An 11633-nucleotide genomic window follows, 5' to 3' on the forward strand; every position below is an offset into this window, starting at 1 on the left:
ACGTGTAGGAATTACAACAGTTTGCATATGTGCCGCCCACTTGTTAAGGGACCAAAAGTAATGGGACAATTGGCTTCTCAGCTGTTCCATGGCCAGGTGTGTGTTATTCCCTCATTATCCCAATTACAATGAGCAGATAAAAGGTCCAGAGTTCATTTCAAGTGTGCTATTTGCATTTGGAATCGGTTGCTGTCAACTGTCAAGATGAGATCCAAAGAGCTGTCACTATCAGTGAAGCAAGCCATCATTAGGCTGAAAAAACAAAACAAACCCATCAGAGAGAGAGCAAAAACATTAGGCGTGGCCAAAACAACTGTTTGGAACATTCTTAAAAAGAAGGAACGCACCGGTGACCTCAGCAACACCAAAAGACCCGGAAGACCACAGAAAACAATTGTGGTGGATGACCGAAGAATTCTTTCCCTGGTGAATAAAACACCCTTCACAACAGTTGGCCAGATCAAGAACACTCTCCAGGAGGTAGGTGTATGTGTGTCAAAGTCAACAATACAGTTGAATGAATACAGAGGGTTCACCACAAGATGTAAACCATTGGTGAGCCTCAAAAACAGAAAGGCCAGATTAGAGGTTGCCAAAGGACATCTAAAAAAGCCTTCACAGTTCTGGAACAACATCCTATGGACAGATGAGTCCAAGATCAACTTTTACCAGAGTGATGGGAAGAGAAGAGTATGGAGATGGAAAGGAACTGCTCATGATCCTAAGCATACCACCTCATCAGTGAAGCGTGGTGGTAGTGTCATGGCGTGGGCTTGTATGGCTGCCAGTGGAACTGGTTCTCTTGTATTTATTGATGATGTGACTGCTGACAAAAGCAGCAGGATGAATTCTGAAGTGTTTCGGGCAATATTATCTGCTCATATTCAGCCAAACGCTTCAGAACTCATTGGACGGCGCTTCACAGTGCAGATGGACAATGACTCAAAGCATACTGCAAAACAAACCAAAGAGTTTTTGAAGGGAAAGAAGTGGACTGTTATGCAATGGCCAAGTCAATCACCTGACCTGAATCCGTTTGAGCATGCATTTCACTTGCTGAAGACAAAACTGAAGGGAAAATGCCCCAAGAACAAGCAGGAACTGAAGACGGTTGCAGTAGAGGCCTGGCAGAGCATCACCAGGGATGATACCCAGCGGCTGGTGATGTCTATGCGTTCCAGACTTCAGGCTGTAATTGAATGCAAAGGATTTGCAACCAAGTATTAAAAAGTGAAAGTTTGATTTTATGATTATTATTCTGTCCCATTACTTTTGGACCCTTAACAAGTGGGAGGCACATATGCAAACTGTTGTAATTCCTACACCGTTCACCTGATTTGGATGTAAATACCCTCAAATTAAAGCTGCAGTTAAAGCACATCTTGTTCGTTTCATTTGAAATCCATTGTGGTGGTGTATAGAGCCAAAAATGTTAGAATTGTGTCGATGTCCCAATATTTATGGACCTGACTGTAAGACCAGGATGCTTATGCATAGACTTGCAGACTAAATCAACCATAAATACAAACAGATTTAAAGAACAGATTTTTTATTTTCTTTCCCACAAACAATACAGAGGTGCCATATTGTTAAAACAGTTCTAGAACTTCTGGAACTGTTTCTTGGCTCCAGCTGCCTTGGTGACCTTCAGGACGTTGAACCTCACGGTCTTGCTGAGGGGTCGGCATTCTCCCACTGTAACGATGTCACCTACGGTCACGTCCCTAAAAAAAACAAAGGAGAACATTAGTGATATTCAAGAAAAATGTTCAGTAATCAAAACTTATAAATATCTCCCAAACTAAACTACTAATAATCCCCAACACCTTGAGGGCAAAGAAACATTTTTAGCATTATCTGCTGCATCAGTGATGCCATAAGGCAGTGTCGTCACAGCCTGACAGACTTGGAAGACCATCGTGAGAAAAACATCATTTGCAGCTCACCACAAGCATGTGTTCAAATCCACAAAAAAAGGGGGTCTACAAAAATTTCGCAGCCCCTAAAAGAAAGCGCCAAAGTAGAAGTTTTACCTGAAGCATGGGGAGAGGTGGACAGACATGTTCTTATGTCTCTTCTCAAAACGGTTGTACTTGCGGATGTAATGCAAGTAGTCCCGTCTGATGACGATGGTCCTCTGCATCTTCATCTTGGTCACCACACCTGCAAAAAGGTGACGACAAATAAGTTCACATACGCTGTATATCAATGGCCAGCATACAGAATCTTCGATTTCCAATAAGGACTAAGATACAACAAAATTAGATACAGGGAAGCATCAGTAAAGCCATTAGGCATTATCCTCAAAACCCCAAGGGTTCAGAAGACCATCGTGAGATAAAACATCATGTGCACCCCTGACAAAACTACAATTAGCTAACAAACTACAGACTTACCAGACAGAATCCGGCCCCTGATGGACACGTTTCCGGTGAAGGGGCATTTCTTATCAATGTAAGTGCCAGCAATAGCCTGTGGAAGTAAAGCACAAGAACTTTAAGTAATTTGAACTCAACTGAAGTTACACAGTGAAAGCATATTCAACTGCATCAGCATTGCCAAAGGCAGTATCCTCAGAGCTCTCTTGGAGTCTAGGAAGACCATCGTGAGAAAAACATCATCTGCAACGAAAAGTTACACTTGTTCGCGAACACAAGCTCACCTCTCTGGGGGTTTTGAAGCCCAAGCCAACGTTTCGGTGATAACGTGGGAGCTTCTCTTTGCTGCTTCCTTCAACAGCAAGAACCCGCTTCTTGTTCTGGAAGATGGTGGGCTGCTTCTGGTAAGCCCTCTCGTTCTGAAACACCACAAGCACAGAGTCAGTCATATTCCTGACAAACTAATGCATGTGCTGGAAACTTACAGAACACACAATTCTGATTAAGGTTTCCATTGGACATTCTGGACTATTAGTATATCCTCACCTACACCAATCCTGAAGAACATTCAGAGGCAAGTGTTTTCCTCAATTTAAAAAGCCATTTCAAGACACTTCAGGGATTTTATGCTGCATCAGTGAAGCCATAAGGCAGTGTCGTCAAAGCCTAACAGACTTGGAAGACCATCGTGAGAAAAACATCATTTGCAGCTTCATGTCCATTTAGAGCACGTGTACAAATCCACAAAAAGTGTCTAGAAATGTTAGAGATAACTATATAAACGGTATCTTTAGAGCTATCTTTTTAGAGTCGGAAGACATCCATGTGCCATCCATGCCTTGCAGACAAATTCGGCTATTTTACCACATAAGACAGATTCAACATAAATAAAATAGATGTATTTTGTCTATCACAGCTTTAAGCAAAATAAACAGTTGCATGTTTAAATAAAATCACTTTCTGCTGGTCGAAATAAGACAAGGCCGCTCGCCTTGTTCATCAATGCTTCCTACCCGTTAGCCGGAGACGAAAAACACATATTCTAGTCTCCAGTGTGATCCATTTCGCCCTGATTGCATCCATGGTGGTCTCTTTGCTGCTTATCTACCCGAATCTGTGGCTTTACGCTCAAGTTTAACGTGAAACCAAACGCGTTTTCGCGACCACGCCGTTCAGACTCACATACCTGTATGTCCGCCATCTTCGCCAGCCGAGTCGTAAAGAGGACTACACATGCGCGAGACAGACGGAAGAGCGCTTTCAGCGGACGTGACGACACACTGTGGGTGTGGCCGAGAGAACTATTTGTTCTTGAATTCAGCCAAAAATGTTTGTCAGGCCTGTAATCCGTGGTTATTTAATTGTTTACATTTAAACAACTTAAAAATCGCTGTAACGACACTGTGTGCGTGTTGAGAAGGTATTGAATTCTTTAATATTTCTTTACCAGTGTTAGGGAGTAACTAGTTAGATTTCATTAATTACGTAATTTAATTATAAAATAAAAGTTAATTGTAATCGGTTACAGTTAACGTTACTGAGAAGAAAATGTGTAGTTAAATTACAGTTACTTATGAAAATGTTAACGATTACAAAGGGGGTTAACTTACATTTTTTGAATTTTTCACACACATCCACATGTAAATTTATTTAATTTCTTTCATAAGTTGCAGTGACTGCTCTAAAATACGAGACACCAATGTTTCAGGAGTCTAGGACACAGAATAGGACACGTTTATTCGAAAATTGTTTTATTTCCTATTTGGGTTTATGTGTATGCTTTATTTCTGGCATCTAACAATGCCCCCAAGGCATTGTTAGATGCCAGTGTTTCCTGTGATAGCTATGCAAAGATATGATTTCAAAAACAGTATCATAGCTACTAAACTATTTCTTGTTATGATTTAAAATCTGTATTTAACCTCAGAATGATCTGAAAGTAAGTCTGATTTTGTGGTGGCTGTGCTGTAAAATTAAACCGATGAAGGATTTCTAAGGTGACAGTAATCAGTGTTGAGTACTACTGTAAGGTTAACCCTGCCTGCTTTACATGTTTGAAAATGATGATCAACAGTTGAAAACATTAGAAAATTAGAAAAGTAATCAAAATGTAGTCAGTTACATTACTTTGATAAAGTTATTGAAATAATTATAAATAATTACACTACTTCTTACATTTTAAATAGGGTAACTTGTAACATACAATTACATTTCCAGAGTAACCTCCCCAACAGTGATTTACAGTGATGTAAATAAAAACAGTTTGTTTAGGTTCAGATTTATTATAAATATCATAACCTATGTTTGGGCATAAATTAAATTCAATAAAAGTATGCTCTGAAAGAAATGTCATTTTTAATGTGATTCTACACAGATGGGGTAAAGATAACCGGTTAACAATAGTTACTTGTCAAGTAGTAATAGGAATAAATAGGCTACTAGTATTGAATTAACCCTGTATAGTCTGACACATGAAATGTTAGTCAATAAATAAATAAATAAATAATGGAACAGTTTACTGAACCTTTGAACAAAATAAAAAAAAATCTAATAAATTAGACATAAAAAAGCAAGTGTGTGTTTTATGTTATACCTAATGCGTTTATGGCTAATAGTGTGATTATAATGAGAATACTGAACTCATACTCGAAGAGGAAAACACTTCTGAAGGAAATTACATTCTGAAGCCAAAACTGAGCAAAATATGCAATTTGGTGCAGATGCTGTTCTTTGCTAGCATATAATATAATTGATGAGATCTTTATAACATGTCAAGAACGTTTCCTCTAAATCCCTATTATTATTATTGTTATTTAAAGTGTGCCGCATCAGACTCGCGAGAGACTTCCTTCCTGTCCGAAAATTGACGTCACGCAGCGGAAGAGTTTTCACTTATTTTCGTGCTAATATGGCAGCGCCGTCGGGTGGAGGCGATACGGGTAAGTGCCGCTTTCATGTTCAAATGATGATTTTCGCCTGTTTTCCCGGTTCGTAACTCAGATACCCGACAGACTACCTAGACCGACGCTTTAATGTGTATTAGAATAGTATTTCTCATGCAAACTGGGAGTTTGCTAAGTGCCGTTCACTGTCACAACACCGCTGTCTGAAACATGTCTGTACACATACCGATCACCGGACGATCCGGCGTTCAGACCTACAGATGATTAACGATAATGACACGAGCTAAACAAACAAGTGAGCCGTCTACCCAAACAACATTTTTGGTCATCACGAGCGTTCCAAAAGAATTTACGAGCATCCTAGGCGCGTTCCAAACGGTCGATGTGTTCAGAACGAGCCTATGATGCCCAGAAATGCGCTCTTGGTAGGCAGCACGCTATTTTTGAGACACAGCCTCTGTGCCCTTGTGTTGGCTGTGCTCACATGCCCCGATACCGCGATGTTGTTGATTTCCAGAAGAGGTGACATCATCGTTTCAGTGCTGATCTGTTAGGAGGGGGGGAGTAAACACTTATCATCACAGCTATAGCTGGCCATGTACAGGTCTCGAGATGGGTTGCTGTCGATTTAAAGGTATAGTTCACATAAAAAAAAAAAAAAAAAGGTATCTTTGTTGCCTAATCATATGTTGTCCCAAACCTGTATCGCTGTCTTTGTTCTGTGGGACAGTCAAAGAGATGTTAGGCAGTGTAACTGCTCAGTCACTCACTATTCACTTACATTGCATCATCTTCCATTTAATGAACGTGAATGGTCACCAAAGCTGTCATTCTGCCTAACATGAGGGTGAGTGAATGACAGTGTTGTCATTTTTGGATTAACTATTTATTTCAAATCCTGCTGCTGTATTAATAAAATAGGCCCTCCATTTGTATTATGGCGGAGGTGTCCGATCCTGCTCCTGGAGGGCCGGTGTCCTGCAGAGTTTAGCTCTGATCCCAGTTACACGCACCTGAACCAGCTAATCGAGGTCCTTACTAGGCATGTCGGAAACTTCCAGGCAGGTGTGTTGAGGCAAGTTGAAGCTAAACTCTGTAGGGCAGTGGACCTCTAGGACTGAATTCGGACATCCCTGTATTATGGGGTCAAATTGATATATATAAAGTGTGGGTGATATGACTGAAATCTTAATTCATAATGTGAGTCATTTTATTTCACAAATATACATATGTTGTTACATTTCTGTTGTAATTATAAATGTTATTGACACATGGCAATTATTGATACAGGCAATTATTGAAGTAAACAATTAAATTGTCTGTAATAAAATAAGATCAAATAGATAACAAACAATAGGACATATAAATACAATATACAATATAAAATACAATGCTTTTGCAGCCACTTTGCGTCCACATTTTTTGCAAGGACAACCCCACCGAGCGGAAATAAGTTGCATATGCCCGGGTGAGATTTTTATTTATTTTTTCTCATTTTTATTTATTTTTTTTACTGTAGATATGCAAATATTTACGTTATGATAACCGTGCACGTTCAAACCGCGATAAACCGGCATACCGGTATATCATTACAACCCTTTTCTTCCCAGAATTGTTTACATTCACTCAAGACATGGCTGTGTTTACATGAATACTTTCCAAGACCGTAGTTTTGAATTTTGGTGAAATTCATGAAAACCAAAAGGGATAATTTTGTCCCCAACACCATCATAGACACAATATTTGGGTGTGAAATGGATTTTGTTTCCAAGCTGCTTACTTTAATTTCTAGGTATCTGTAATGCTCAAAATGCTATCGAGGTAGGCAGCTCACTAGTTTTGCGACACATCCTGTATGTATTGTGTTCATGTCAAGTGAAGATTTAAAGTCTTTTGTTTTATTTGAATATTTAAATATGTGAACTCATACATACAGTGAGTTATTTATGATACGTACTTGAGGGATTTAGCTTTGTGCGAGTCTCTTTCTCCATTAGACAGCTAATGCATATTAGTTTCTTTACATCAACTTTACTCACCAGGAAACTGAAACCAAACATGTGCTGCATTATACATACACTGCTGAGTCATATCGCAAACAATATGGAACGGTTCCACTGTCAGATGCTTATCTATTCCCTTTTAAGGTCACAGTGGTGTTGTTAATCCTGTGTATTGACTTTTTGTTTTTTTATGCTGAATATATTTTACATCCAAGTGTCTTTCCTCCTGATTTTGTATTGTTTTTAATTATTATTATTATTTCCAATATTTAAAGGCATTGGCAATGACCAGATAATTGCCTTGGGATCTGCTCTTCTCAATAAGTGAGTATCATCTGATCTCTCCTTCACATGTTCTCTGTGTTTGTTTTTGTTCATTACCTCGGTCATCTCATCCCTTCTCTCACAGCTTCGTCTATGAACGAGTTCGTCGCCATGGAGACAGTGAAGCTGAATTAACTCGAAGTCAGCTGGGTGGTGTCGAGCTGTGCGACCCCAGCCATAAACGTCTTGCGCAGTGTTTGCAGCAGATTGGAGATGAGCTGGATGGAAATGTACATCTGCAAAGGTAATGGATTGCGGAAGACATCTCAACTGTCTCTATGTACAGAGTCTCCTGCTGTGCTCAGAAATGCCCACTGGATGGCAATGTGCTGCAACTCATCCATACCTCTCCGTTGTCGTTTTGATATAGTATGTTAAATGACTCCACTCTTCAACCAACTCAAGAAGTCTTCATGAAAGTGGCCCGTGAGATCTTCTCTGATGGGAAGTTCAACTGGGGCAGAGTGGTGGCACTTTTCTACTTTGCATGTCGGCTTGTCATCAAGGTGAAGACCTACATAAGCTTAAACTCGAATCGAAATACATTGTTTTGATGTTTTACATATTTGTCTTTCTAATTCTTGTACTCCTAGGCTATTATAACCAGGATTCCTGACATAATCAGAACCATCATAAGCTGGACTATGTCCTACATTCAGGAACACGTTATTAACTGGATCAGGGAACAGGGTGGATGGGTGAGTCTTGACAGTGACTTCCTTAAAATCATGTGAAACATCGGGTGACGATGTGATATTTTAAAACAGACCACAATGACCTTTACCAAATCCACTGATACTGCGATAAACAAAATGCACAAAACAACATGAACATTTAACTTCCGTAATGTGAAGCAGAATATCTAGGCTTTACTGTAGACATAGAATACCGTTCAAAAGTCATACATTATATAATTATAAAGCCATACATAGATCATATATTTTTAAAGAAATTGACGCTTTTATTTGGTGTGAACACATTCAATTGATCGAAAGTGACGAAAGACATTTACAATGTTATGAAAGATTACATTTCAAATAAATGCTGTTCTTCTTTATATTTATCTAAGGATTTGTTTGTATTGTTTGGCTGTGCAATTATTGACTAATATTTATGTCAGCATAATAATTATGTCAGCAAAAAAGACAAATTGAAATGTAATTACATTTCTAAATTAATAATCCATGTTATTTGTTTAAAAAAGTACCGTTAAAAGTATATTAATTTCTTTTTAAATAATGACTAATATGTGGACACTAACATCAATTCGTGATTTCTTTTTACTTGGTGTCTGCACCACATAAGTCATTAAGAGAAACTTTTGAAACCATTTGAATAAAATATATAAAGCATTTTAGAGGGAAAAAAACAAGTACGATCCTAAGAACTTAACATGAAAGCAGTTTTTTTTGCGATGCAGTCGAGTAAAAAAAAAATTCATATTTAAAACTTTATAAACCGTAATCTCTAGCTTCTGCGAACTGTCGTACGTGGATTCACGAAAGAGTGGTGTTCCAGTGGATGACGTAGGTCAGGCATCCTCAAATCTGGCCCGCTCCTGCAGAGTTTAGCTCTAACCCTAATCAAACACACCTGAGAATGCTAATCAGAGTCTTCAAGATCATTAGAAAATCACAGGTAGGTGAGTTTGATCAGGGTTGGAGCTAAACTCTGCAGCAGATTGGCCCTCCAGGGAAAGATTTGAGGAACCCTGACGTAGGTGTAACGTAAGCTCTGGTGAGAATATGCTAATTTAGCAAAGTTTTGTTTACATCAAAGGAAAACCAGTCTCCTCTTGGCTTATATTAAAAGCCTCTGACATTTTTCTTTACAAATCCTAGTTTTGTACTTCTAATTCACGACCGGTGTTTTGTTTTGGTCTCTCCTCTGTGCTTCTGTGTTCGTCACTTCTCACTGGAGCTTACGCTACGCCTACGTCATTCGCTGGAACACCACTCTCTCGTGAACATGCGTGAACGTTTATGACAGTTAGTGGAAGCTAGAGATTACAGTTTATAGCGTTTTAAATATAATTATTTTTTCAAAAGTAAAGTAAATCTTGGGGTAATTTTCATTTTTGGGTGAACTATCCCATTAAAGCATTTTGTTTATTTTAGTTTCTTAAATTTTAGTTTAATTGGTTGATTAATTTATTTGAATTAAAGCTAAATAAATATGTGGTCAATATCAAATATTTTTCTCCCTCAGGAGGGAATCCGCTCCTATTTCGGAACCCCGACATGGCAGACTATTGGTGTTTTCCTGGCCGGGGTGCTCACCACAGTAGTGGTGATCCGTAAAATGTGAAAAGACTGGCAGGAAGGTGGAGAGCAAGAGAAGAGAGTTGAGACGATGATCAGAGGGTGACGCAGACCAGCAAAAGAGAACAGAAAGATGAGGGGGAAGAGGAAAGGATTTGGAGTAGAGATGCAGAGAAAAAGACAAATAAGAGAGTTGAAAACGGCCTCAACTAATCGAAAGAGAGAGAGGAGGAGGAAAGAGTGAGAGTCAAGCATGATGCAGATGTCTCGAGCCACTCTTGTTACTCCTGAGCTTGTGCTCTTTCTCATCTACAACTTTAAACCTTGATAACATTTGCACTGAGATTAATGCGTAAAAAGTTCAGGTTTAGGCTTGATTTTAGCTATTTATTTTTTAGTTTGGGCTTATGGGTGTCTAGGTTATATACAGGACTGTATTGGTATTTGATTTAATCTGTTGAAATTGTCTCAATGCAGAAATTGCTCATATTATGTTATTTTTACTTTTTGTCCTACAGTCAAAATTACGTGCGGTTAATAGTTATTATAGTTTATAAATGGAATTAATATTATTAATATATTATTATTATTATTATTATTATCATTATTATGATAAAAGAATAATTGTATCTGTCTTTTTTTAGCGCACTGTCATCTGAAAGGGTAGGAATGGGCTCAGACTGTATTCTGCTGATATTTTAATTTCATATCTCTTCCTCATCCTCCTCGTCTTTTATTTATTTTTTTTTCAGTCTCTAGTTCTTCATGGTAGGGACTATGAAATGTCTGTAAAGTTGATTGTACTTGAAGGTTTAGCCTCTTAAGAGTTCGTGAAATGTTTGCAACAGCGTTTGAAAAGTGCAGCCAACCAATCAGCACTCTGGTTGTGGTATGTGGGCGTGTCTTCGAGAGCGAGCCCCTCCTACGACAGGGATGGACAATACTAGTGACTCGTAAATACATTGAACTTCTCTGAGCCATGATGATCGTGTTTTTTACAGAACCAAATATTTTCCTTTTCAAATTCCTTTTGGATTCGACAATCCAAAGACTTCAGATGCAGGTGCAGATTCTTTGACAAAAAAGCAGTTGGCTTGAGCTGGTGCAAACATTCAGTCTTGCAGGACTTACAGGCCAATTAGTTGAGCTTCTTCTTTCAGCAAGGTCTTCTCAGTACTGTATTTTTAAGATGGTTAGCCAGACCCACAATCCTACTTTTACATGCAATTGTTCTTTTTTTATATACTGGTTTCTTTATCTTTTGGTTGTTTGAGTACAGTTTCATAATCTTTTATTTTTGGTTCTTTCGTTGACAGTGCCTTGGCCTTTTTATGATATTAGCCACCACTTTTTCATCTTTTTCTACATCTTTGTAAACTGGTATAAAATTGTGCACCCTAAGGCAGTCTGTCTGCTGTGTGAGCCCACGAGTTTGTTTTGTAAGCCGTAAAATGAAACAATAAATTGTTTTTATGGATTTCAATATATATGTGTTGTGTGTGTGTGTTTTGATTTTGGTAGAGAAACAGTTATTCTTTATTAAAATTGTCACATTTTAAAACAACAGTATAGGATCAAAACTAGGAAATGAACATACAGGAATTATGTAGTAAATGTTAAATAAAAACTACATAAAGTTTAAGTAGCTCAGCTTCATCTGGGTTTCTTTTAGACAGCTTCATTAGATGCTTTTTAACAGTTTCTAACAATATTCAAGAAGTTCACATGTATGCTAGACACTTGATAGCAGTTTTTCCTTTACTG

The 11633-nt window shown here is 38.4% G+C and overlaps 2 protein-coding genes and 4 non-coding genes across 8 annotated transcripts; 1 reads left to right on the forward strand and 5 right to left on the reverse strand.

The window, feature by feature from the left end:
- Nucleotides 1-1532: 1532 nt before the first annotated feature.
- rps11 (ribosomal protein S11) lies at nucleotides 1533-3613 on the reverse strand. 2 transcript variants are annotated; one of them, XM_058768943.1, is made up of 5 exons: nucleotides 3565-3613; nucleotides 2663-2797; nucleotides 2397-2472; nucleotides 2034-2163; nucleotides 1533-1724 (listed from the first exon to the last, which is right to left on the reverse strand). In XM_058768943.1, exons 1-5 carry the CDS (start codon nucleotides 3577-3579, stop codon nucleotides 1601-1603), a joined length of 480 nt encoding a protein of 159 aa, XP_058624926.1. In that variant the 5' UTR covers nucleotides 3580-3613; the 3' UTR covers nucleotides 1533-1600. The 2 variants fall into 2 exon arrangements, with proteins under 2 accessions (XP_058624926.1, XP_058624927.1); XM_058768944.1 differs by lacking the exon at nucleotides 3565-3613 and having other exon boundaries at nucleotides 2663-2842.
- Nucleotides 1857-1940, reverse strand: LOC131538180 (small nucleolar RNA SNORD35). Its single transcript, XR_009270502.1, has one exon. It is a non-coding gene; the product is annotated as a small nucleolar RNA SNORD35 (small nucleolar RNA).
- Nucleotides 2270-2354, reverse strand: LOC131538181 (small nucleolar RNA SNORD35). Its single transcript, XR_009270503.1, has one exon. It is a non-coding gene; the product is annotated as a small nucleolar RNA SNORD35 (small nucleolar RNA).
- LOC131538179 (small nucleolar RNA SNORD35) lies at nucleotides 2541-2626 on the reverse strand. The gene has a single exon (XR_009270501.1). It is a non-coding gene; the product is annotated as a small nucleolar RNA SNORD35 (small nucleolar RNA).
- On the reverse strand, nucleotides 3004-3087 carry LOC131538178 (small nucleolar RNA SNORD35). The gene has a single exon (XR_009270500.1). It is a non-coding gene; the product is annotated as a small nucleolar RNA SNORD35 (small nucleolar RNA).
- Nucleotides 3614-3640: 27 nt separating the features above from the next.
- LOC131536189 (apoptosis regulator BAX-like) lies at nucleotides 3641-11354 on the forward strand. 2 transcript variants are annotated; one of them, XM_058768941.1, is made up of 7 exons: nucleotides 3641-3798; nucleotides 5198-5317; nucleotides 7560-7608; nucleotides 7694-7852; nucleotides 7979-8114; nucleotides 8202-8306; nucleotides 9817-11354. In XM_058768941.1, exons 2-7 carry the CDS (start codon nucleotides 5287-5289, stop codon nucleotides 9913-9915), a joined length of 579 nt encoding a protein of 192 aa, XP_058624924.1. In that variant the 5' UTR covers nucleotides 3641-3798; nucleotides 5198-5286; the 3' UTR covers nucleotides 9916-11354. The 2 variants fall into 2 exon arrangements, with proteins under 2 accessions (XP_058624924.1, XP_058624925.1); XM_058768942.1 differs by lacking the exons at nucleotides 3641-3798; nucleotides 5198-5317 and adding an exon at nucleotides 5812-5915.
- Nucleotides 11355-11633: the final 279 nt, after the last annotated feature.

This window comes from Onychostoma macrolepis, chromosome 03, assembly GCF_012432095.1.
Source record: "Onychostoma macrolepis isolate SWU-2019 chromosome 03, ASM1243209v1, whole genome shotgun sequence".
Lineage (NCBI taxonomy): Eukaryota > Metazoa > Chordata > Actinopteri > Cypriniformes > Cyprinidae > Onychostoma > Onychostoma macrolepis.

What these genes read in the sequence shown, in the direction of transcription:
- rps11 (XM_058768944.1), bottom strand. Translation starts at nt 2,827, where the DNA reads ATGACTGACTCTGTGCTTGTGGTGTTTCAGAACGAGAGGGCTTACCAG. An exon ending in CAGGGGCCGGATTCTGTCTG is followed by an intron (nt 2,164 to 2,396) that starts GTAAGTCTGTAG and finishes ACCTTTTTGCAG; the next exon opens with GTGTGGTGACCAAGATGAAG. An exon ending in CACCTCTCCCCATGCTTCAG is followed by an intron (nt 1,725 to 2,033) that starts GTAAAACTTCTA and finishes TGTTTTTTTTAG; the next exon opens with GGACGTGACCGTAGGTGACA.
- LOC131536189 (XM_058768941.1), top strand. Translation starts at nt 5,287, where the DNA reads ATGGCAGCGCCGTCGGGTGGAGGCGATACGG. An exon ending in GTCGGGTGGAGGCGATACGG is followed by an intron (nt 5,318 to 7,559) that starts GTAAGTGCCGCT and finishes CAATATTTAAAG; the next exon opens with GCATTGGCAATGACCAGATA. An exon ending in GGAAATGTACATCTGCAAAG is followed by an intron (nt 7,853 to 7,978) that starts GTAATGGATTGC and finishes GTTTTGATATAG; the next exon opens with TATGTTAAATGACTCCACTC.